This window comes from Trachypithecus francoisi, unplaced genomic scaffold, assembly GCF_009764315.1.
Source record: "Trachypithecus francoisi isolate TF-2019V2 unplaced genomic scaffold, Tfra_2.0 Lachesis_group5, whole genome shotgun sequence".
In the NCBI taxonomy this organism is placed as follows: Eukaryota; Metazoa; Chordata; class Mammalia; order Primates; family Cercopithecidae; genus Trachypithecus; species Trachypithecus francoisi.
Window position 1 is genome coordinate 141,027,886 of NW_022681470.1, and position 25,912 is coordinate 141,053,797.

The 25,912-nt window shown below is 49.7% G+C and overlaps 1 protein-coding gene across 6 annotated transcripts; it reads right to left on the reverse strand.

Annotated features, from left to right (window-relative positions):
- On the reverse strand, window positions 1–23,938 carry NFILZ (NFIL3 like basic leucine zipper). Of its 6 annotated transcripts, none has more exons than XM_033197229.1 (5): window positions 22,968–23,938; window positions 9,979–10,025; window positions 3,728–3,784; window positions 1,548–1,645; window positions 1–1,253 (listed from the first exon to the last, which is right to left on the reverse strand). In XM_033197229.1, the coding sequence occupies exon 5, from the start codon at window positions 1,236–1,238 to the stop codon at window positions 375–377; it is 864 nt and encodes a 287-aa protein (XP_033053120.1). In that variant the 5' UTR covers window positions 1,239–1,253; window positions 1,548–1,645; window positions 3,728–3,784; window positions 9,979–10,025; window positions 22,968–23,938; the 3' UTR covers window positions 1–374. The 6 variants fall into 6 exon arrangements, with proteins under 6 accessions (XP_033053120.1, XP_033053121.1, XP_033053118.1 ...); XM_033197230.1 differs by having other exon boundaries at window positions 1,548–1,658; XM_033197227.1 differs by lacking the exon at window positions 9,979–10,025.
- Between the last annotated feature and the right edge of the window lie 1,974 nt (window positions 23,939–25,912).

Sequence of the window (25,912 nt, forward strand, 5' to 3'; positions counted from 1 at the left end):
ACTAATGGATGGATGGATGAGGATTGATGAATTAATGAATGGATGAATAAATGAGGATGAATGGATGAATAGATGGATGGATATAGGGAAGAATGGACAAATGGAAAGGAGAAAGAAAGGGAAAAGTGACAACCCAAAGCATAGATGTTAGGGCAAGGCAAGAGCCATAGTAGAATCCAAGATGGGCTCCCATTCTCCTCCCCTAGGAGGTTTGGTATGGAAGCTGTGAAGTGGACCCTCCAAGCCAGGGCGCCCCTACTTCCTACAGGCCTTCCCAGATTGCTAATCAAGACCAAGCTGCTCATCCCTCAGACCAACCTATATTCAGCCCCCAAACACTCCCTTGCAAGCCTAGTCCTTCCCAGAGGAAGCCCTCAGAGTGGGGCCTGACCACCCTCCCAGCCACAAGGTACCCTGCCTGAGGCTCGGGATTTGATGCGCAGTTTGTGGGGCAGAGAGGGCTGACCCAGACCCTCATGACTGTTCCCTGGGCAGGTCACCCCAGGAGACAGACCCATGGGATCAGCAGTGGGTGTCAGCAACACATCTGATGGCCCTGAAGCCCGGCATCCAGAGGGCATTGGTGACCACAGCCCACAGTAGGGTCTGAGCTCTGGTCTGGACCCTACATGCCCATCCAAGAAGTGACAGCTGAAGAGGGCAGGTGGGAGGGCAGTGTGCAAGTCCATGTCAATTCTGTTGAGGGTAGGAGGTGCAGACTCTTGGGGGGACCTAGGAGAAGTGGCCAAGCCAGTCCATCTGGGAGCCAGCAGGCAGCCCCGACATCCTGGAATCCCAGCATCCAGGGAATATGGCCTTAAAAGGCAACTGTGAGAGCCAGACAAGGATGACAGTGCTTCAGCCCCAGGCCGGGGGTCCCCAGTCCAGGGGGCTTCCCATAGCAGGGCCTGCAGGGGCAAGGCCCGGGGCCCACCAGTCAGGGGCAGGAGGCCAAAGCGAAGCTTGAGCGCCTTCAGCTCACCCCTGAGCAGGGCATTCTCCTCCCTCAGTGCAGCCAACCTGCCCTCCATGGCTGCATCATTGAGACGTCGCTTTTCCCTGGATCTCCTGGCTGCCTCATTGTTCTTTCTCCGCTTCTCCCAATAAACTGTGTCCTTCTTCTCTTCTGGCATGAACTCCCGCTGGCGACGTATGGTGGGGCCCCTGCCCCGAGCCCCCCACAAGGTCTTGCTATGACTCTGAGACACATCTGGCAAGCCCAAGAAACCCACATCCATGGCTGCTTGGAGAACCTGGGAAAGAGGAAAGAGATCTCGGAGTAAAGGCAGTAGGTGGACCTGGATGACTCCTTTCTCTAATTTATCCTGTGTCTCCACCATCACCCATGGAGGGGACAGGTGGAGTTGGAACTGAGCTGGAGACCAAGGTTTGATCTGCATTGGTTTGATGCCCAGTGAAGATTGGGTGAGGCCACAAAACAAGAAACCGCTAGAAAGGCTTAAGAGCAGACCACAGTCATCATGAAGACCTGGTTCAACCCTGTACCCTCAGAAGGACACATGCTTTTCCAGGGGTTTTCTCCTTACCGTTGAGAAGGTCAGCAGACAAGCCCAGGGCTCAGTTCAGCTGGAGTTCCAAGGTAAGATTCTTGGAAACCCAGAGGGAGACAGAAGGATGACTGAACCTAGAAATAGAGACTATGTATCCATGGAGGTAAACAGAGCCAAGTTGAGATCAAAAACTAAGCTGCTATTCACCTAAACTGTGCCCAGACAGTACCCCAAGATCGCTTCAATTTGTGGCCAGCATTTTTTACCTGCCCATCCATCCATCCATCCAACTACCCACCCATTCATTGGGTAATCCAATCACTCGCCCATTCACTCAACTGTCCATTTGTCCGTCCCTCTACCCAACTCATCATCTATCCATTTACCCATTCATTCACTCACTCACCATCCATTCACTCAAACCCATCTCCCCATTTCATTGTGCAACTCTCCATCACATCTACCACTTACTCATTCATCCATCCATCCAAACGTCCATTGATTCACTGATAGATTCATTTCTTAAAATCATATTGTGCCTTTACTAGGTATCTTTTCATCCATATATTCATTCGTTGATCTCAACCCTCCACCTGTCTATTCCTCCATTCTTTCATTCATCCAAATATCCCTCCTATGTGTCAGTTGCTCTTCTACAAATCCATTCATTCATCTGTATATTCATCCATAGGTCCATTCATTCATCCAACCAACAAAAAAGCAATTTTTTTAGAGGCAGGGTCTCACTCTGTCACCCAAGCTGGAGTGCAGTGATGGGATCATAGTTCACTGCAGCCTTGAACTGTTGGGCTCAGGCAATCATCATGCCTCAGCTTCCCAAGTAGCTGGAACTAGAGGTATATGCCATTATGCTCAGCTATTTTTAAATTTTCTGCAGGGACATGGTCTCACTTTGTTGCCCAGGTATGAAAACAAAATGCCATTCCCATGTGCCTAGTGTTGAAGAATTAGAGTGCTGGTAATTAAGGGTAGAGAAAAAAGACAAAGGTATTAGATTCCCAACTCCTAGGGTGGAGCCCAGAAAAGATGCCCAGTGTCCCAGAGTTATAGCAAGGATGGAAGACTACCTCCCTTACCTCAGCCCAGTTTCTCACATTGGTTTTTATGAAGACTCTCACACAAAGATCTGGGTTCCACCAACCACCTGGGGGATGTCATCACCTTCTGTGATTCGGATACAAAACAGGTGCAGAGGCCGGGCGCAGCGGCTCACGCCTGTAATCCCAGCACTTTGGGAGGCCCAGGCAGGCAGATCACGAGGTCAGGAGATCGAGACCATCCTGGCTAACACGGTGAAACCCCGTCTCTACTAAAAATACAAAAAATTAGCCAGGTGTGATGGCGGGTGCCTCTGGTCCCAGCTACTAGGGAAGCTGAGGCAGGAGAAAGGTGTATACCCGGGAGGCAGAGCTTGCAGTGAGCCGATATGGCGCCACTGCACTCCAGCCTGGGCAACAGAGCGAAACTCCGACTTAAAAAAAAAAAAAAAAAACAGGTACAGAGAAAAACCACAGCAAGGTGGAAGGATTCTGTCTAAAAATTCAGGACAAACTTCAGGAAAGAAGAGGCACTGAGGGCGGAAAATCGATCATCTTTGTTCTGAAAACCGAGGACTGTCATCTCAAGGACACATGCATGTCTTTTTTTTTTTTTTTTTTTGTCTACTGTTTTATTACTGGTACCTAGCATGGTGCTTGTAAATAGTAGGTGGTAAATAAACACTTGTTGAATGAATTAATGAATTAATGAATGAACACATGAATGAAAACAACCTTGTTCACAGCTGGAGAGCATTTAACCCCCTTGCTGAACTCCCACCCGAGAAACCGTGAAAACACACCACCTTTTTCTGTTTGCTCTGGCAGAAACTCAGTGTTGAGTTTTCAGATAAATTGTAATAACTTTCCTAAATTGGGAGTATACATTCTTCTTCCCCAACATTCTAATTTAGTCTTTTATTCTTCACTAATAGCCCTTGGCCTTAGCTTCTGGGGCTACATGGTTATGTGACATAATTCAGGTCATGTTTGACAGAGGATAAAGGAATATACAACCAGCCAAATAGCAACATTCCTAGGAACTCTGATAATGATCCTAAGTCCACATTTCCCAAAGTATGTTCCTAGGAAACCCAGTTCCAACGATGGCGTGCCCTCAAAAAGAGAATACAAAAATGTTTGAGAAATATTGCATACCTTATTCCTCAGGCAGGTTAGGAGAATCACAAAGTACATTGAAGGTTCTGAGAAGTCCTGCAAAAAAAAAAGAAAAGAAGTTTAGTTTTGTTTGACTTAGAAGCTTTCAAATTTATTTGCCCAAGAAATGCTTATTATACTTCGCAAAACAATTTGAGGTGCATATTTATTCATTCATTCACTGTGCCAAGTTGTAAGGTAGACAAAAGAAGAAAACCAAACTGCCTCCCAGCCTTCACAAATCTCCCAGTCTCATGGAAAAGTCGAGTGAAATTATAATAAAGAAGAAAATATGTCTAGAGAAGCTCTTTCATCTGCTCACATCACACGGTAAGTCAGTGGCAGGACTAGGATTTAAACTCAAATCTGTCTAACGTGTGAGTCTGTTCTGTCACACCATGTGACCTGCCCATGTGCCCAGGAGGCCACCATGTCTGGAAATCTTGGTTGGGCTTGGAGAATAAAAAATAAGGCCAAGCGCGGTGGCTCATGCCTGTAATCTCTGCACTTTGGGAGGCCAAGGCAGGCGGATCACAAGGTCAGGAGAGCGAGACCATCCTGGCTAACACGGTGAAACCCTGTCTCTACTAAAAATATAAAAAATTAGCCAGGCATGGTGGCACGTGCCTGTAGTCCCAGCTACTCAGGAGGCTGAAACAGGAGAATCACTTGAATCCAGGAGGCGGAGGTTGCAGTAAGCCGAGATCGCACCACTGCACTCCAGCCTAGGTGACAGAGCAAGACTCTGTCTCAATCAATCAATCAATGCCTTGTGGGGTTCTGCAGTAGCCCAAGTCAACAAGAACTCCTAGTTACTGGAAGGTCTCCAGCACTCATGCCCAGGACCACCTAGTCACAGGAGGGACTCAAGTGCCCATGCCCAGGACCCCCTCTGAGAACTCCTAGTCACTGGGGAGATTCCACCACCCAAGTCCAGGACCCACTCTGAATCCGAAAGACATTTGGGCCATCTCTCCACCTGTTGCCACTTGCTGTAGTGGTGGGCAGCTCCACACCTGCCCACATCACATGGGCTGGGGAAGCAGCTGCAGTTAGGTGGACTCTGCTCCACAAGTGCCAGGCGGGACACCCTGGGTTTGCAATTTCCTGCAGCTGTCTCTGAGCTTTGTTCCGGCAGCCAGGCTAATAACATAACCCTGCTCAGGTGTCCAAGTTCACTGAGCCTTTACAGATACCTAGGGCTACCATACCCTCTATCGGGAGCATATCACCCCCATTTACAGACCATGCAACTGAGGCTCAGGAGAAGTTAAGTGGCCGGCCCAGGGACAGTCAGAGATTCCAAAAGTAAGCAGCATTCTTCTCCCAGCATCGTGAGTACCACCACCAACCCTGGCCCCAAAGCTGCCACTGACACCCCTCAAATCCTTCTCCCCTGGCCGAATTCATGCCACCTCCCACTAATCCCTCCTCCACTGTTGCATCTACTGCTCTCTCCACTCCCGACAGACCTGGTCCCAGCCTGAGCATTTTCTGTCCCACCCGGACCCCCACCAGCCTCCATCCTTGTCCCCGCCCAAACCCACCATGAGCCCAGAGGCGGCTTTTTACAATTCCATTTATCCTCTGCTTAAAAGCCTCTGGGGTGTGCTTATGAAAGTATAAGCATCTTAGACTCCTGAAAACAGTGTTCATATGTTCCTCAATTCACCTCCACCTCCACCCCAGGATCAGGAATGAAGAAGGAAGGCCCTGCATGAGTATTTATCGGAATAAACTAATAAATACATGAATATTTTTTAGAATAAACTATTCAATGCATAAATATTTTTGGAATGAATGAATAAATGCATGAATATTTTTGAATGAATCAATAAATGCATGGATTTTTTGGCATGAACTAATAAATGCATGGAGTTTTTTGAATGAACTAATAAATGCATGAGTATTTTTTGGAATGAACTAATAAATGCATAGATATTTGAATAAATTAAAATTGAGTGAAGTGTGGGTAAATGAATGAATGAGCAGAGGAAGGAATACTCAAAGGGCAGAACCTATGACAATGTGCGTCCTCTCTCCCCACAAAGGGCTGGGCCTGGGTCTTCCACTGCCCGGACAGCTCACCTGAGCCCCAGACAAGCCCTCACTCGGGGTCCCCCACTAGCCACAGAATTCCCCTGCCACCTTCCTGGCCCTGTCTTGGTGGGGGGCATCAGAGGGTGTCCCAACAACCATTCCAACTTCACGGGATGTTGACCAGAGCCCAGGAATTGATGAACATCTGTGTAGAGGTCCATAGCACATTGCAGAGCTCTGAGGCCAGCATCTAGAGCCAACACCTTGGCTCTAGGAGAGAAGACAGAAGAGGTAGGCAAGTCCTGAGATGACCACAGCTGGGCTGGAAAGGAAGAGGAACAGCCCAGGGGTCCCCAAGAGCCACACGAGAATCAGCAATGCCCAAGGAAGAGAAGTGAGTGTGGGCTGGTGGTCACATAAAGAAAGGACAGGCCAGAGTGACTCTGAGCAGTCAGCTCTCAGGCCACACGACTGAGATAGAGGAAAATTTGTTATCACTGTGGTCTGAGTCCCTCCTGTCTGTGGCTTGGCCTAAACCCCTCTAACCACCACCCCCTACACCTCCACAGGAACCCAGAGGGAGATGAGGCAGCTGATAGTTCTGCTGCCCGAGTTTATTTAGAGAAAACACAGTAAGACCTGGGCTGGGCCTTCCTGTGGTCGCAGAGGAAGTGCTAACGGAGGGCGGCAAGACAGGCAGCACTCCTTGCAAAGTGGCCGGAGGGGGATGAAGAAACAGGAAAAGGGTCTCCCTCAGAGACGGCCCCATGGCAAGCCAGTCCCACCCAGCCCAGCAGCCTCCGCAGCTGCCTTGACCAGTGACAATCAAAGCTCTGCTTGGTCCTCTTCTGTAACAGGGAGCTCATCCCCCTCTAAAGTCACTAGAGAGAATGTTCTGCCACACCATGTGGCCTGTTGATGTGTACAAGAGGTTCCCATGTCTGGAAATCTTTTTTTTTTTTTTTGAGACGGAGTCTCGCTCTGTCACACAGGCTGGAGTGCAGTGGTGCAATCTCAGCCCACTGCAACCTCCGTCTCCCGGGTTCAAGCCATTCTCCTGCCTCAGCCTCCCAAGTACCTGGGATTGCAGGCACTCGCCACCACACCTGGCTAATTTTTGTATTTTTAGTAGAAACGGGGTTTCGCCATGTTGGCCAGGCTGGTCTCAAACTCCTGACCTCAGGTGATCCGCCTGCCTTAGCCTCCCAAAGTGCTGGAATTACAGGCATGAGCCACCGCGCCTGGCCATGTCTGAAAATCTTGACTGGGCTCAGAAAATAAACAGTACAAGTCTTGCGGGATTCTATAGTCACCCAAACCAGCAAGAACTCCTAGTCACTGGAAGGTCTCCGGCACCCACCCCTTTGGGAAAGAGAGGATCCAATCAGACTCTGTATTCCACTCACATGGTCCCTGCCTTTTGAGTATTACTTCATCTGCTCATTCATTCATCCACTCTCACTCACCATTTCATCATTTTTTTTTTTTTTTTTTTTTTTTTTTTGAGACGGAGTCTCGCTCTGCCGCCCAGGCTGAGTGCAGTGGCCGGATCTCAGCTCACTGCAAGCTCCGCCTCCCGGGTTCACGCCATTCTCCTGCCTCAGCCTCCCGAGTAGCTGGACTACAGGCGCCCGCCACGTCACCCGGCTAGTTTTTTTTTTTTTTGTATTTTTAGTAGAGACGGGGTTTCACCATGTTAGCCAGGGGTCTCGATCTTCTGACCTCGTGATCCGCCCGTCTCGGCCTCCCAAAGTGCTGGGATTATCACTCATTCTTTAATTTATTCAACTATTCATGCATGTATTGGTTCATTCCCAAAATATTCATATGTTTAATGGTTTATTCTAAAAAACATGGGGCCGGGTGCAATGGCTCACACCCACAATCCCAACACTTTCGGAGGCCAAGGTAGGTGGATCATTTGAGCCTAGGAGTTCAAGACCAGCCTGGGCAACATGGCGAAACCATGTCTCTACAAAAAATACAAAAATTAGCCAGGTGTGGTGGTTTCTACCTGTAGTCCCAGCTACTGAGGAGGCTGAAGTGGTAGAATCACCTGAGCCCAGGAAGTCAAGGCTGCAGTGACCTGTGATGTACCACTGCACTCCAGCCTGGGCATCAGAGTCAGGACCCCGTCTCAAAAAAAAAAAAAAAAAAAGTCACCTGTCAGACTAGGTGAGCTCTCGTGGTCCAAAAAGTTTTCCTGGAGTAGAGCTAGAAGTCACTTTTGCTGGACCCATCCCTGCTAGAATTCATTCTTTCCTTACGTCCGTGGAGAATCTCCCCTTCCTCTGGACCCTGGAACCCTCTGGGGGCTTGAGGAATTGACACTGACATTTCCCTATTCCCACACCAGCCTGCTCTCCTCCAGGGAAAACAGTTCTTGTGTATTGAGCACCTACTGTATGCCAGGTACATGCAACATCTCACTTTTCGCTCACCACTACCCAGAGAGGAAAGTGAAGCATAGCTATCATCCTGATTGGACAGACGAGCAAAGCAAAGCTCCGAGAGGTCAAGTGACCCGCCTGAGGTCGTACAGCAAGAATCCAAGTAAAACGGGATCCAGGCCGGGCGCGGTGGCTCAAGCCTGTAATCCCAGCACTTTGGGAGGCCGAGACGGGCGGATCACGAGGTCAGGAGATCGAGACCATCCTGGCTAACACGGTGAAACCCCGTCTCTACTAAAAAAAAAAAAAAAATACAAAAAACTAGGCGGGCGAGGTGGCGGGCGCCTATAGTCCCAGCTACTTGGGAGGCTGAGGCAGGAGAATGGCGTGAACCCGGGAGGCGGAGCTTGCAGTGAGCTGAGATCTGGCCACTGCACTCCAGCCTGGGCGACAGAGCGAGACTCCGTCTCAAAAAAAAAAAAAAACAAAAACGGGATCCAGTACCCAAGCCTTTCCTAATGCACCAGGTTAAACGTCCCCGGATGCTTTCACTTGTTTCAGTGAGGGCACAGTTTTGAGTTTGCATAGCACCTCTGAAGGGTAGAGGTTAGTTTCCACAGAGGAACAAAAGGGTCAAGAAACCACCTAGTTAACAATGCAGCAAGGCTGAGATTAGCATCCATGCTGTCAGGATGCAATGGAGTAGGCAGGATTAAGAACACCTGCTTTAACTGGGTTCCAATTCCCCCACCTAGCTAAGTGTGCCTGGGCAAGTCAGGTCACCTCTATGAGCTTCCAATGTCTCATCTGCAAAAGGGGAATAATAGTAGTACCTACCTCATTGGTTGTATACGGAATAGATAAGATGTGTTAAGAGCTGGTACCTGACAATAATAAATAACCCACGGAACTATTTTTTATGTGTTGTTGTTAGAATCCTCTTTTGGCCAGGCGTGGTGGTTCATGCTTGTAATCCCAGCACTTTGGGAGGCTGAGGTGGGCAGATCACCTGAAATGGGGAGTTCGACACCAGCCTCGCCACCGTGGCGAAACCCTGTCTCTACTAAAAAATATAAAAATTAGCCGGACACGGTAGTGCATGCCTGTAGTCCCAGCTACTCGGGAGGCTGAGGCAGAATCACTTGAGCCTGGAGATGGAGGTTGTAGTGAACTGCGATTGCACCACTGCACTTCAGTCTGGGTGACAGAGTGAGACCCCATCTTAAAAAAAAAAAAAAAAGAATCCTCTCTCACTGGATTTCTCCTGCCACACTCTGTACTATCTGTGTTGAAACTATCTCTGAGAACCTTCAGACATTACCCAACACAACTGTATCTGTTTACAGATGGCAAAATGACCATCCATTCAAGACCAAATACGCATCAAAACCTCCCCATTCATCCCAGACACTGAGAAATGGTGGGAAAACGCTAACTTGAACCAGAGACCAAAGCAGAGGTGCCCAATGACAAGGATAAAAGTCTCCCAGGCATGGAAGTGCAGAGTCCCCTAATATATAAGGTCAAAAGCATACACTTGCAGAAGTCCCAGAGCAGGGAGAAATAACCTGAAGAACATGATGAATCTGTGGCCACTTCATGAAATTCCCACAAGCCCCAACTAGAAGATATTACATCTTGATTACATCTGAGGAAATAGAGAATATCAGCTTAATCTTGAAAGAGCTATACAATGAATATGTTAGGTGACTCAGAAAGATAAAGGAAGGAATGACAACTGTCAAACAAGAACAGGAGGTTATGAAACAAAAACAGGTAGATAAAAAAGAACCAGTTAGAGGTCAGATATGAAAAGTATACCATCATTCCTCTGTATCCTCAGGTTCCATATCCATGGATTCAACCAACTGCAGAATGAAAATACGGTATTTGAAAAAAGTAACAAGACAACAATAAAAATAATGCAAATTTAAAATTATATATATATGCTGGGCACAGTCGCTCAGGCCTATAATCCCAGCACTTTGGGAGGCCAAGGCAGGCAGATCACTTGAGGCCAGAAGCTGCAGACCAGCCTGGCCAACATGATAAAACCCTGTGTCTACTAAAAATACAAAAATTAACTGGGTGTGGTGGCACATGCCTGTAATCCCAGCTACTAGAGAGGCTGAAGCATGAGAATCACTTGAGCCTGGAGGTGGAGGCTGCAGTAAGTCGAGATCATGCCACTGCACTCCAGCTGGGTGACAGAGCAAGACTCTGTCTCAATAAATAAATAAATAAATAAAAATAAAAAATACACATATAGTATAACAACTATTTACATAGCATTTGCACTGTATTAGTTATCATAAGTAATCTAGAGATTATTTAAAGTGTATGGGAGGGTGGGGCACCGTGGCTCACGCCTATAATCCTAGTACTTTGGGAGGCCAAGGTGGGCAGATCACTTGAGGTCAGGAGTTCGAGACCAGCCTGGCCAACATGGGGAAACCTCGTCTGTATTGAAAATACAAAAATTAGCCAGGTGTGGTGGTGGACACCTGTAATCCCAACTACTTGGGAGACTGAGGCAGAAGAATCACTTGAACCCAAGAGGCGGAGGTTGCAGTGAGCCAACATCGCACCACTGCACTTCAGCTTGAGCAACAGAGAGAGACTCCATCTCAAAAAATAAAAATATAAATAAATATAAATCTTGAGCATCCATGGATTTTAATATCCAAGGGAGACTCCAGAACGAATCCCCCCCACCAGATATCAAGGGATGACTGCAGTTCCTAGAAAATCCAAGAGATGGGTTGACTTGTAAAAGGAAAAACTGAGACCCAAAGCTGGTAAAGAATTTATCAAGATCATATAGGGTTTTAGTGGCAGAGATGGAACTAGAACTTGGAGCTCAGAATGTAGCAGCCCAGAACTGAGGTCTAACTCAGCAACTGAGCCCTGGGGCCACTTGTGGCTCTCTAAGGTTTGTCTGTGGTTTCCCCCCACCTTTCCTGTTTTCTTTTCTTTCCTTGCATTGTAAGGCTGGTGCTGAGCTGGACTCCACAGTCCCTCCCTAATGAGGAATGGGGCTTCCATCCCCTGACAAGGCAGGGTTGGACAGTAGGTAGAGAAATGGCCAATAGCCAAGCGTGGTGGCTCACACCTGTAATGCCAACACTTTGGGAGGCCAAGACGGGAGGATCACTTGAACTTAGAGTTCGAGACCAGCCTGGGCAATGTGACGAAACCCTGTCTCTACAAAAAAAAAAGAAAGAAAGAAAGAAAGAAAGTTTTCAAAACTTAGCCGGGCATGGTGGTGTGGGCCTCTGGTCCCAGCTACTTGGGAAGCTGAGGTGGGAGGATCACCTGAGCCTGGGGAGGTCGAGGCTGCAGTCAACTGTGATCACACCACTGCACTCCAGCCTGGGCAATAGAGTGAGGCTCTGTCTCAAAAAAAGAGAGAGATTGACAGAAAGAGAGAGAGAAATGGCCTACCCTCTCCTCCTAAATTAGAATATAATAAAATCTTAATGTCGTAAGAGTAGTTGATTGAGTGAAACTAAGAGAAACAGCCAATATTGGCCATGGGATACTAACTTAGTGACTTAACCTCTCTAAGCCTCAGCTCCTCATCTATAAAATGGTTTCAAGGTTACCATCATATGCAGATGTCGTGAGAATTAAAATGGAAACCTGTGTCTATAAGACATAAGGTACCTGGCATAGGCTGGGCACGGTGGCACACACCTGACATCTCAGCACTTTGGGAGGCTGAGACAGGTGGATCGCTTGAGCCTAGGAGTTCAAGGCCAGCCTCTGCAACATGGTGAGACCTTGTCTCTACAAAAAATAAAAAATAAATGAAGCAGGAGGTTGCTTGAACCCGGGAGGTCAAGGTTGCAATGAGCTGTGACGGCACCACTGCACTCCTGCCTGGATGATAGGAGTGACACCCTGTCTCAACAATAATAATAAGATTAAGATACTCAGCATATCAGCATAGTCTCCTATGAAGACTTGGGGAGTCTTCCTGTGGTTTGCCCACACTCTTTTTCAAGCCCAAAGACACCCCAGATGAAGATGAAGGTACAGTTACTAGGAGACTCAGAGGCCAACAGAGGAGAGAGAAGTTTAAAACTTTGAAAGGACAAAAAAAAAAAAAAGGTGAGAAAAAGAAAAGATGAATCAAAGGAGAAGGTAGGAGGCTGCCTCACAAATTCCCCACCCATGTGGCCAGAGGGTAGCCCACAAGCTTTTCTTTTGCTCTAAGAGAGGAGCTAAAAATGACTGCAAACTCTCCAGTGGGTGTAAGATGTAACACTCCGGCAAAATGTAGCATTTGCGAGGCCAAGGCACATCTGGAGAAATTGTTTAGGCAGGTCGCTTACCGGGAAATACTCATTTGTTTTCATTTACATGAGATACCAATTTTTCCTGCCAAAATTGGCAAAGATTTTTTTAAAATGATAAAACCTAATGCTAGCAAGGATGCAGTAAGACGGGCCCTTGTGTACCCAGAAGCTATACATTGCTTCCTGGCAAAGTAATTGAGAAATGTGAAATGAGCCAGGCATGAAGGCTCATGCCTGTCATTCCAGCACTTTGGGAGGCTGAGGTGAGAGGATCACTTGAAATCAGGAGTGGGAGACCAGGCTGGGCAACTTAGCAAGACCCCATCTCTCTAAAAAAAAAAAAAAAAAAAGTTTAAGAAATACAAAACAAATTTGGACTCATACCTTGTTTGAAGAATGAGGGTATTATTTTTCTCCTACCTGGGTCACTGCTCCAGGCTTTTCTCTATTCCTTTTCTGACCTTAGTACCCTCTTAGCCCTCCTCAAACACACCACTCCAGCCACGTGGACCATTTTTTACTTCATGAAAGAATGGTCCCTCACCTCCACATAATGTTTCTTCTGCCTGAAGCATTCTTCCCTCACCTCTTCCCTAAGCCAAATCATATTTGTCCTTTAAGACACAGCTTAGATGCTACCTCCTCCAGGAAGCCCACCAGATTGATTCCTCTCAGATAGGCCAGAAGCGCCTTCTAGGTTCCCAGGACCCAGTGAGATTCCACCATTGTTGCAGCAGTCTCTCTGGGTCTGCCCCGTGTCCACAGATCTCTTGAATAGACAGTCGAATGAATATAAGAGGTGTGAGATATTTCAAGAAGGGGGTGTGCTCTATGTGGTCCAGAAAGCAAACTAAGGACCACAGAGAGGGTGATGAAGGCGCAGTTTGAACCAGCATCTGAAAGGATTTTGTAAGAATTCCAGCTCACTAACCAAGCAAGGTTGCCTTGATAGGTAATGAGCTGCCCGTCACAGGAGGTGTGCAAGCAGGGAGACTACCTCTCCAGGTCCAGCTCTCTGCCTTCTCCACCCCTCCTGCCCAGACTCGGGGGGCCTGAGATGAAGGAGTTGCTTTCCTCCCCAAGCTGGCTTTCCTCTGACTCAAAAGTCTGCCCAAGGAGCACCAGGGACCCACAGAGGCTGTTCCCACGGCCCTGGGCAGCCCAGCCCAGGTTTCTCGGAAGGGCCACATTTTCATGGGGTTCAGGGAGCCCAGTGGAACCTCGGGGCCCTGCACTCTCAATCTGATGGAGTCCCTGCCTCATAAAAGCCCCCAGCGAAACCGATCTCTAAAACCGAGACGCTTCTGTGGGAACTCAGTTTTCAAGGGGAAAGTGCAAGGCACCCTGGGACCCGTGGCACGCCCTCCCCTCCCCCTGGCCCCTCCTGAGCCTCAGGGGAAGACGCCGGAAGCCGCTGGTATCTCCTGTGCCCAGCCCACAAGCCCATCTAGGGTCCCGCGTGCCAGGAACAGGCTGATGGGCAGGAAGTGGGGGTGGGCAGGGGTGTCCAGAGCCAGTGAGGCCAAGGACCCAGTCCCTGCTCTGCCAACGACACACTTGGACAAGTGACTCCTTTTCTCTTTCCTGAGCCTCAGTTCTTTCAACTGTCAAATGCGCACAGGTTTGCGGCAAAGGCTGAACAGGTAATCCAGTACATACACTGTTCACCAACATAACAGATATTCAGTTCTTGGACACCCGAGCTCCAAGGGGGGCTCCCCAGGGCTCACGGGGTCCAATGTGACGTCAGGACTGCGTCATGCAATGGGTGCCGTGCAGTGGAAATTCAATTCCTGAAACTCACTCCCAGTGAAATTCATCTCGGGCTTGAAGCCCTCAGCCTCTGGCCCAATGGGCCCCTCAGGTTCTGCCTTTTCCTTTCTGCAGGGCACTGGCCCTGGTCACCACACAGCCCCAAAGGAAGGAAGCTCAGAGGCACCCCATGTCCATTCAAGGCCAAGCCCCAGTTCCCATTAAAACTCCAGCCAGGAGGGCCTCTCTTCCAGACACCTGAGTCCCTGCATTCCCCAGAGCAGGTGGCTGGACCCCACTCAGGCCAGCAAGTACCCCCCACAACACACGCACACACCTACACACACACACACACCTTAATTCTATGCTGAGCCCATGAGATCGTGACTCCTGGCTGACTTCGCCCCAAACTCAGCACTCATGGGACATTTACCTCCCAACTCCCACGAGCATCAAATACTCAACGTAGCCAAAACCCAGCGAGTGATGTTCCCCACCACCAGCTCGCCCTCCACCTTCCTCATTTCAGTTCATGGCAGTTCCATCTCCCACTACCACCAGCCCTGCAAGTGCTCAGGCCCAAACCCCTACTTTTGTCCTCTGCTCCCTCTTTTTCTCTCACCCCCAAATCTGACAAGTCAGGAAACTACTGGCTTCACCTTCAAAAATTGTCATAGAGGCCAGGCACAGTGGATCATGCCTGTAATCCCAGCACTTTGGAAGGCCAAGACTAGAGGATCACTTAGGGCCAGGAGTTCAAGACCAGCCTGAGCAACATAGCAAGACCTCATCTCTAAAAAAAAAAAAAAAAAAAAAGCCAGGCATGGTGACACATGCCTGTAGTCCCAGCTACTTGGAGGCTGAGACGGGAGGATCACTTAAGCCCAGGAGGTCAAGTTGCAGTGAGCTATAATCTCACCACTGCACTCCAGCCCTGGCAACAAAGTGAGACCCTGTCTCAAAAAAGGAAGAAAGAAAGAGAGAGAGAGAGAGAGAGCGTGCACACGTGCGTGAGAGAGAGAAAGAAAGAAAGAAAGAGAAAAGAAAGAAAGAAAGAAAGAAAGAAAGAAAGAAAGAAAGGAAGGAAGGAAGGAAGGAAGGAAGGAAGGAGGAAGGAAGGAAGGAAGGAAAAGAAAAGAAAAAAGAAAAGAAAAGAAAAGAAAAGAAAAGAAAAGAAAAGAAAAGAAAAGAAAAGAAAAGAAAAGAAAAGAAAAAAATTTAGGCCAGGCGCAGTGGCTCACACCAGTAATCCCAGCACTTTGGGAGGCAGACAGATCATGAGGTCGGGAATTCAAGATCAGCCTGGCCAACACAGTGAAACCCCATCTCTACTAAAAATACAAAAATTAGCTGGGTGTGGTGGCAGGCGCCTGTAATCCCAGCTACTCAGGAAGCTGAGGCAGGAGAATTGCTTGAACCCAGGAGGCGGAGGTTGCAGTGAGCCAAGATCATGCCACTGCACACCAGTCTGGCAACAGAGCGAGACTCCATCTCAAAAAAAAAAAAGAAAAAAAAAAGAAAAGAAAGAAAGAAAGAAAGAAAGAAAGAAAGAAAGAAAGAAAGGGAAAATTGCATCTAAAATCCTTTCACCTGCCATCTCTCTTGGACTCTCCTCCTCACACAGCTGGACAACTGCAACCTCCCCTCCCAGACTCACTCACTCCACTCCAGCCACATGGGCCACCTCCCTGTTCCTCCAACACCCCAATGCAGTCCTGCCTCAGGGTCTTTGCACAGGCTGTTCCCTGTGCCAGGAATGCTGTTCCCCAGACACTCACATCGCTCCTCCCTCACCTCCTTTAGGTCTTTCTCCTCCAATGTCACCTCCTCAGCAAGGCCTCCCCGACCCCCAAGCTAAACAGCCACCCACACACTCACACACACACACTCACTTTCTCTCCTCATTCTGCTTATTCCAGACACTTTCACTCCCCTCCTTTATTTTTTCACTTTTTTTTTTTTTTTTGAGACAGGGTCTTGCTCTGTCACCCAGGCCTGAGTGTAGTGATGCAATTATGGCTCATTGCAGCCTCAACCTCCTGTGTTCAAGCAATCCTCCCGTCTCAGCCTTCCAAGTAGCCAGGACTACAGGCATGTGCCACCACACCTGGCCAGTGTTTTAATTTTTATTTTGTAGAGACTGGGTCTTGCTATGTTGCCCAGGCTGCTCTCCAATTCCTGGCCTCAGTGGATCCTCCTGCCTCAGTTCCCCAAAGCACTGGGATTACAGGTATGAGCCACCTCACCTGGCCTATTTTACTGTATCTTTTGTTTGTTTGTTTTTTGAGACAGAATTTCACTCTGTTGCCCAGGCTGGAGTACAGTAGTGCGATCTCTGCTCACTGCAACCTCTGGGTTCAAGTGATTCTCCTGCCTCAGCCTCCAGGGTAGCTGGGATTACAGACATACACCACCATGCCCGGTTAATTTTTGTATTTTTAGTAGAGACAAGGTTTCACCATGTTGGCCAGTCTGGTCTCGAACGCCTGACCTCAAATGATCACCCTCCTTGGCCTCTTGAAGTGTTGGGATTACAGGCATGAGGCACTGTGCCCTGGTTTCTTATTTTTTATTGACAAATAATAATTGCAGATATTTGTGCAGTATGATGTGAGGTTTTGATGTATGTGTACCGTGTGGAATGATTAAACCAGGCTCATTAACAAACCCATCATCTCATACACTTATTGAAATCAGTATGAAGAGGTACCAGCATTCCAGGTACTATTCACAATAGCACAGATTTGGAAGCCACTTAAGTGACCATGGATGGATGAAGTGATAAAGAAAATGTGGTATAAGCCTGGGCGAAACCCATCTCTACAAAAAATACAAAAACTAGCCAGGCGTAGTGGTGCATGCCTGTAGTTCCAACTACTCGGGAGGCTGAGGTGGGAGGATTGCTTGAACCCAGGAAGTCGAGGCTGCAGTGAGCTATGATTGCACCACCGCACTGCAGCCTGGGTGACAGAGCAAAACAAAGAAGAAAGCAAAAAAAAAAAAAAAAAAAAAAAAGGAGGAGGGAAGGAAGGAAGGAAGGAAGGAAGAAGGAGGGAGGGAGGAAGGAAGGAAGGAAGGAAGGAGGGAGCTAGGGGGAGGGAGGGAGAGAGGGGGGAAGGGAAGGGAGGGAGGGAGGGAGGAAGAAGGGAAGGGAAGGGAAAGGGAAAGGGAGGGAAAGAAAGCAAGAAAGGAGGGAGGGAAGAAGGAAGGAGGGCAGGTGCGGTGGCTCACGCCTGTAATCCCAGCACTTTGGGAGGCTGAGGAGGGCGGGTAACCTGAGGTCAAGAGATCAAGACTAGCCTGGCCAATATGGTGAAACCCTGTCTCTACTAAAAATACAAAAAAATTAACCAGGCATGGTGGCGGGCGCCTGTAATTACAGGTGGAGGGCACCTGTAATCCCAGCTACTAGGGAGGCTGAGGCAAGAGAATCGCTTGAACCCAGGAGGTGGAGGTTGCAGTGAGCCGAGATTGCAGCATCGAACTCCAGCCTGGGCAACAAGAGTGAAACTCCATCTCAAAAAAAAAAAAAAAAGGGAGGAGGGAAGGAAGGAAGGAGGAAGGAAGGAAGGAGGAGGGAGGGAGGGAGGGAGGGAGGGAAGGAAGGAAGGAAGGAAATGTGATATGTATATGCAATTCAATACTACTTAGCCTTGAAAAGCAAGGAAAATCCTGTCATCTGAGACGTGGATGAACTTCCTTACTTTATCATTAGCGATGGTGTATTTGCTTGGTGTATGTCTCTGCCGAACACCAGCCCCCGAGAACAGAGACCGTTCCCCCCTATGTCCCCCGTGCCCAGAACAGCACCTGACACACAGTAGCTGCTTAATAACTGTTTGTTGAATGAGTGTAGACAATGTTGTTTAATTCTCGCAACACCCCTGGGAGGCCCCACATCTCTTTTTCCCCTGGAGGCCCAGAGAGGTGCGTCAACTTGCCCAGGGTCACACAGCTGGGTTTGCTGCCTGGGCAGCTGGAGCCCAGAGCCTACCCTGCCAAGCCTGAGATGTGGCCTGAACTGTGAGCAGGTCCCAAAAGCACCTTTGATGCCAAGACAGAGCTCCTCTGGGACCTCCTACAGGGCAGTGGCCGGTATTGTAGGTCAGGACTGGGGGCTCATGAGGCCCCAGGGCCTCAGTCGCCCTTCTGTGAAATGGGCCCAGGAGTTCACTGAAAGAAGTGTCTTCCGGCCCTTGGAGCCCTCCCCCCGCCACCCTAGAGGTGGCCGTCCCTCCCCCATCTCCGAAACTATGCTGAAAACAGGAAAATTCTTCCCAAGCCTGGAATATACGATGGGCTCCTGGAAACAGGCCAGAGCTTCATCCCTGGGGACTCAGAGGGCACGAACTGGAGCCTGTGACCCCTCTGGGTCCCCAAAATACCCGCTGGCATCATCCAAGTCCTTTCTGAGTCCCTCACACTGCCTAAGCTAAGCACTTTACAGACACTATCTGCTGGAGGGATCTTTTTGCCATGCAAATCAGATTATGCCACTTTTCTGCTTAAAACCTTTAACAGATCAAGACTGCACTCCCCTCCCCCACCTACAGGGCCTGGGAGATCCAGATGGAGCATATCCTGGCCCTACTCCAGCCACACTGGCCTTCCCGCCATTCCGAGTCACCACAGGGCCTCAGCACCTGCAGCCCCAGCGCCTGCAACGCTCTTCCTCCCTTCCCCTAGTTCCCTTATCCCCCTCCTCTGATCACAAATTCTCTGGGAAGCCCTCTCCAACCTACCAGACTAAGTCAGGTGCCTCTGCTTCTGACTGCAGGTGCTTCTGCTTCTCAGCATTTAGTATTGTTGTGATTTTACAGGTATTTGTGTGATTATTTGATTAATGTCTCTTTCTTTAAAATTTTTTTTTTTTTTTGAGAAGGAGTCTCACTCTGTCAGCCAGGCTGGAGTGCAGTGGTGCGATCTCGGCTCACCGCCATCTCCGCCTTCTCAGATGAAGTGATTCTCCCGCCTCAGCCTCCCAAGTAGCTGGGATCACAGGTGCACACCACCACGCCCAGCTCATTTTTTGTATCTTTAATAGAGACAGGGTTTTACCACATTGGCAGGCTGGTCTCGAACTCCTGACCTCAGGTGATCCACCCACCTTGGTCTCCCAAAGTGCTTGGATTACAGGCATGAGGCACCACACCTGGCCTTTAAACTTTTTTAGAGAGAGGGTCTTTCTCTGTCACCCAGGCTGGAGTGCAGTGGTGCAATCATAGCTCACTGCAGCCTCGACCTCCTGGGCTCAAACAATCCTCCCACCTCAGCCTCCTGAACAGCTGGAAGTACAGGCATGAGCCACTGCGCCCAGCAACTAACATCTCTCTTTCTTTCACGACGCCACTGCCTGTCTTTCTTCCCCATGGTGTATCCTCACTGTGGGGGCTGGCATATAGTAGGTGCTTGATAAATACTTGTTGAATGAATGAATGAATTGAATCCTCTCATCACCCCAGATTCCGATTTGATAGATGAGGAGAATGAAGCTTGTTCACTTAAGATCACACCAGAAATCCTCACTTGTCCTGTGCAGATCCCACCCCAGACCCCCCAGGCAGCCTCCCACTCCCCGCCCCACTTCCAACTTTAGGACAATGGTTCTTAACCCAGGGGAAATTTGTCAATGTCTGGAGATATTTTTTGTTATCCCGACCTGGGGGGTGCTACGGGCACCTGGTGGGTAGAGACCAGGGCCGCTGCTAAATGTCCCACAATGCACAACACAGCCCCCCCAAGACAAAAGACTGCCTGGACCCAAATGTCAATAGGGCGTGGTGGAGAACCCCTGCTGTAGGGGAAGTGCCCATCGCTGAGCCTGTTAGGAAGATGTGCACCCCAAATAGGCTTGGGACCAGGAGCTCCTGGCTCAGAAGTGGTGGTTGTAACACCAAATCACCCTGCTACCTCTCGATCATTCTGTGTTAGGCACGCAGGCCTCCTCGCTCTTCCTCCAACATACCAGGCACCGCCCTGCCTCAGGGCCTTTGCACACACCGGCTGTGCCCTCCACCTGGAATGCTCCCGCCAGATATCTGCATGGTTGGTCCTCTCTTCCAATGCCTGTAACCGTCTCTGTACCCCCAGTCCTGCCAAACCCACCAAGCCCCTCAGCCTCAGCCTGGAAGTTTGGGGAACAACGTCGGAATGGGGTGTGGTCTCTGAGACCCAAACATCTAGTTCTTTAGGCTCATGTGAACCAGTGATTCCCACCCCCAGGGCTGATCACAGGTGGTGGGGAAAATGAGGGGTGTCCTGCCTCCTCTGCCCCTCTGAGCAGGTCTGAGAGCCCCCCAGAAACCTGCTGCAGTTAGAAGCTGGCCTCATGGTAATTATTCCAATGATTCCTCAACAAATCTTTGAAAGAAAGCACGGAGTGGAGGGACAGAGATGGAGAGAGATTTACAGTGAGAGAGGACTGACACTCACCCACTAACTACAATCCCACACACAGCAATCAGGCTCCAGCAGACAACAGCTGGAGGTCTGTGTCCCTAACTTGCCTGCAACAAATATTCCCAACCCCTTAGCAACTGTAATTTGCAGCAGTCACGTTCCCACAACAACCTTAAAGCAACAGGATCCCGCAGCAGCCAGAGTCCCCAAGGACCCCCTGCAGACAAAAGCAATGGCCAGGCCAGGCGCGGTGGCTCACGCCTGTAATCCCAGCACTTTGGGAGGCCGAGACGGGTGGATCACGAGGTCAGGAGATCAAGACCATCCTGGCCAACGTGATGAAACCCTGTCTCTGGCCGGGCATGGTTGCTCACGCCTGTAATCCCAGCACTTTGGGAGGCCGAGACGGGCGGATCACGAGGTCAGGAAATGGAGACCATCCTGGTTAACACGGTGAAACCCCATCTCTACTAAAAATACAAAAAAATTAGCCGGGCGAGGTGGCGGGCGCCTGTAGTCCCAGCTACTTGGGAGGCTGAGGCAGGAGAATGGCGTGAACCCGGGAGGCCGGGCTTGCAGTGAGCCGAGATCGTGCCACTGCACTCCAGCCTGGGCGACTGAGCAAGACTCCGTCTCAAAAGAAAAAGAAAAGAAACCCCATCTCTACTAAAAATACAAAAAAAAAAAAAAAAATGAGCTGGGTGTGGTGGCATGTGCCTGTAATCCCAGCTACTCTTGAGGCCAAGGCAGGAGAATCGCTTGAACCAGGGAGTCGGAGGTTACAAGGAGCCGAGATCGCACCACTGCACTCCAGCCTGGGAACAGAGTGAGACTTCGTCTCGAAAATAAATAAATAAATAAATACATAAATACATAAATAAGCAATCGCCAATCTCCACAGATTTAGACCTCCCACCGGGGCGAAAACCGCCCCCCTCCACAAAACCACCCCAGACAGGCACAGGAACAAGACTCCTTTCAACAGCAGAGCCCCCAGAATACTGCACCCCAAATTTTTACAACTGGATCCCCTCAATAGTCGAATGCCAACCACGGACAAGCCCCAGGACAAACAACCTCAGCACGGCACTGACCCACCTAACCACCAGATTCACAGAGCCCAGCTGGACCCCCCACCTCCCCTACAGCAGATCCCAAGAATAACGACCCCTACAGCCGCACGACAGCCGGACCCTCCCTGGACCACCAGGCATCATCTTTGGAGACCTCCAGACCCGCCTTCGTTCCCCCCTACACACACACAGGTGTCGCCACCCATAGGGGCCCAAGATTAGCTGCTTTGCAGAGGTGCAAGGAGGCCATGCTCTTCCATTCACCTAGCACAGGCCTGGGCGCAGCAGGGAAACACTGGGCGGCAGCAGCTGTGCTGTGTAGGGAGCAGGGCCAGGGGCGGGGGCTGCACCCGTGGAAGTAAAAAGGCAGGACAAGAGGTTGGAGCCAGCTAGGAAAACAAGCGGGGAGAAGAGGAGCTTCAGACAGAAGATGGGCTGCAGGAGAAGGCGGGCTTCAAAGAGAAGGTGGGCTTCGAGGAGAAGGTGGGCTTCAGGGAGGAGGTGGGCTTCAGGGAGGAGGTGGGCTTCAGGGAGGAGGTGGGCTGTGGGGAGAAGGTGGGCTTCAGGGAGGAGGTGGGCTGTGGGGAGAAGGTGGGCTTCAGGGAGGAGGTGGGCAGCAGAGGCAGGTGGGCTGCAGGAGAAGGTGGGCTGCAGGAGCAGGCGGGCTGTGGGGAGAAGGTGGGCTGCAGGGAGAACACTGGCTTTGTGCAGAAGGTGGGCTGTGGGGAGAAGGAGACTCAGGAGGGCCGTCTCGGATGGAGGCCACATGGGGGTCTGCAGCCTGATGCTCCCTCCTCCTTCCTGGGCAGTGCCTGGTGCTCCCCCTTAGGGAACGGGTCAGAGGAAGCCGATGAGCGAGAGGAGAACCTCAGAGAGGGTAGAACCTGTTCTCCCCACCCTGAGAGCAGGGCTTGGATGGGGCAGCAGAGACAGGGACAGGCAGAGACACAGAGAGAGAGACAGAGATTCAGACAGAGACAGAGACCCCCCTGAACCACAGACCCAGGGAGAGAGAGGGCCAGAGCTACAGAGACTTGGGGAGACACAGAGAGAGAAAGAGACAGAGCAGGGAGAGCTCCAAGACAGCAAACAAGACCCAGAGAGAGACAGCGCCGGAGAGAAAGGACAGAGTTGAGAGGGTGGAGGGGACAGAGATGGGGAGACAGAGTCAGAGAGAGGGCCTGAGATAGGCAGGGGGCGGCGGCTGGGTGTGGGCTCCCTGAGTATCTTCCAGCCCCCTGAATGGGCCAGCTCAGCTGGTCATCCACCTGCATGCCGTCCTCACCTGCTCTGGACGCTGTCTCCCCGGTGAGTCCCGCGTGAGCCTCACCAGCTGTGTGGAACCTCCCGCGTGAAGGTAGTCACCAGCGCTTCCGTAAAGGTGACGCCCAGGCCCCCAGCCTGCAGCTTGTGGCTTTCCCTCCAGGGGTGTCCCCGCACCTGTGTCTGCCAAGGGAGCAGGTGCTGTGGGCTGCCCCAGACTCAGGGACATCACTGGAGAGCAAACAGCCCCACCAGGAGAGTACAGGGGGAGGGAGACCTGCTTGTCCAGCCCCCGGGAGCCCAGCAAGTGGGGTCTGAGCTGGCCACAGCTAGAGTCTCTCATTCCAACCCCCAAGACCCTTCTAGAAAGATCCAGGGGCAAAGGGGAGGAGGCTCTGTCCTTCCTTACATCTGAGGACACTCTCCTGCTCAAACACCCTCTATGGCTCCCCATATCCTTTCAGATTTTCTAATTCCTGGCCCTGAACTATTCTTGGACAAAGCCTCTCTGTCCAGCCTCTGCATCGGGGGAAACTGAGGCATGGAGTAATTAAGTGGTATGCCCCGAGGAAGAAGTGGAGCTAAGTACTACATGAGTTTTCTAATGAAAGGGAATTCCAGGCAGAGGGAGCCGCAAAGGCCCAGAGGTAGGAGTCATCATGAACCTGTCCCGGGAACCCAACAGGAAGTGGAGGAAGGTGGTCAGAACTGCTGATAGGAAAATTTCTGCAAGTGGCTGCGGGGTTGACTGGACTCCACTGGCAGAGCGGGAGCCTTGCGATGAGGGAGGAGGCCGAGCCACACTGCAGATTGGAAGAGAAGACGTGAGGTGCGACCCTGAGGCGGGGCTGGAGTTGAGATTCACCCTGCGGAGTCGCTGAGCGAGCCTAGGCTTGGGAACAGCGGCGCCTGGTGGGCGCTCTGTGGAACTTCACCCCCCCTTCGTTGGTTGATTCAACAGATGTTTATTTCTTTTTCTTTTTTTTTTCTTTTTTATTCTTCTCTTTTTTAAATAAATATTTTTGAGGCAGGACTCGCTTTTTCTGTCACCCAGGCTGGAGTGCAGTGGCGCCAACACAGCTCACTGCAGCCTCGACCTCCTGGGCTCAAGAGATCCTCCCACATCAGCCTCCTAGTAACTGGGATTACAGATGCGTGCCACAAAGCCTGGCTAATTTTCTGGTTTGTAGAGATGGGGTCTCGCCATGTTGCCCAGGCTGGTCTCGAACTCCTGGGCTCAAACAATCCTCCCGCCTTGGCCTCCCAAAGTGCTGAGATTACAGGCATGTGTCACCATGGCCAGCCATAAATATTTTTTTTAATTTCAATAGCTTTTGGGGTAAAAGTGGTTTTTGTTTTTTGTTTTTGGTTAGTTTGTTTGTTTGTTTGTTTGTTTTCAGATGGAGTTTCGCTCTTGTTGCCCAGGCTGGAGTGCAATGGGACGACCTCAGCTCACTGCAACCTCTACTACTCAGGTTCAAGCAATCCTCCTGCCTCAGCCTCCGGATAAGGTGGGACTAGAGGCACCTGCCACCATGCTCAGCTAATTATTTTGTGTTTTTAGTAGAAACAGGGTTTCACCATGCTGGCCAGGCTGATCTCAAACCCCTGACCTCAGGTGATCCACCTGCTTTGACCTCCCAAAGAGCTGGGATTACAAGCGTGAGCCACCGTGCCTGGCCTGGTTTTGATTACATGGATGAATTGTTTAGCAGTGAAGTCTGAGATTTTGGTGCATCCGTCACCTGGAAATATACACTGTACCCCATATGTAACCTTTTATCCCTCATCCCCCTCCCAACCTTTCCCACTCCAAGGGCCTGAAGTCCATTATATCATTCTATGTGTTTGCATCCTCATAGCTTAGCTCCCACTTACAAGTGAGAACACATGATATTTGGTTTTCCATTCCAGAATTACTTCACTTAGAATAATGGCCCCTAGCTCCATCCAAATTGCTGCAAAAGACATTATTTCATTCTTTTCATGGCTGAATAATATTCCATGATGTATATATGCCACGTTTTCTTTATCCACTCATTGATTGATAGGCACGCCGGTTAGTTCCATATCTTTGCAATTGCGAGTTGTGCTGCACAAAACATATGCGTGCAGGTGAACATTTATCTCGAGCAGTGTTCCTGGAGTATTTGACACCAACTGGGATCATTTTTCAATTTCTCCTCTCTATGAAATAGACTCATCTTCAGCAATAATCATGAAATAAAATAACCATGAAATAAATGCAGGCCAGGCGCGGCGGCTCCGCCTGCAATCCCAGCACCTTGGGAGGCCGAGGGGGGGCAGATCAACTGAGATCAGGAGTTCGAGACCAGCCTGGCCAACATGGCGAAACCCTGTCTCTACTAAAAATGCAAAAATTAGCTGGGTGTGGTGGTGTGTGCCTATAATCCCAGCTACTTGGGAGGCTGAGGCAGGAGAATCACTTGAACCCAGGAGGCAGAGGTTGCAGTGAGCCAAGATCATGCCATTGCACTCCAGCCTGGGCAACAAGAGCAAAACTCTGTCAAGAAGAAAAAGAAAGAAAGAAAGAAAGAAAGAAAGAAAGAAAGAAAGAAAGAAAGAAAGAAAGAAAGAAAGAGAAAGAAAGAAAGAGAAAGAAAGAGAGAGAGAGAGAAAAAGAGGAAGGAAGAAAGAGAAAAAGAAAGAAAGAGATAGAAAGAAAGAGAAAGAAAGAAAGAAGAAAGAAAGAGAAAGAAAGAGAGAAAGAGGAAGGAAGAAGGAAGGAAGGAAGGAAAGAAAAGAAAGAAGGAAGGAAGGAAGAAAGAAAGAAAGAAAGAAAGAAAGAAAGAAAGAAAGAAGAAAGGAAGGAAGGAAATGCAGACACTGAAAATTTGGTTAATGTCTGATATAATTGTATTTTATGTAAATAATTGTCTAGTAACTAAGGGAACTTTAATAAAACCGAAATATCTGCAAGCAGTGCAATTCCAGTGAGTCATTAAA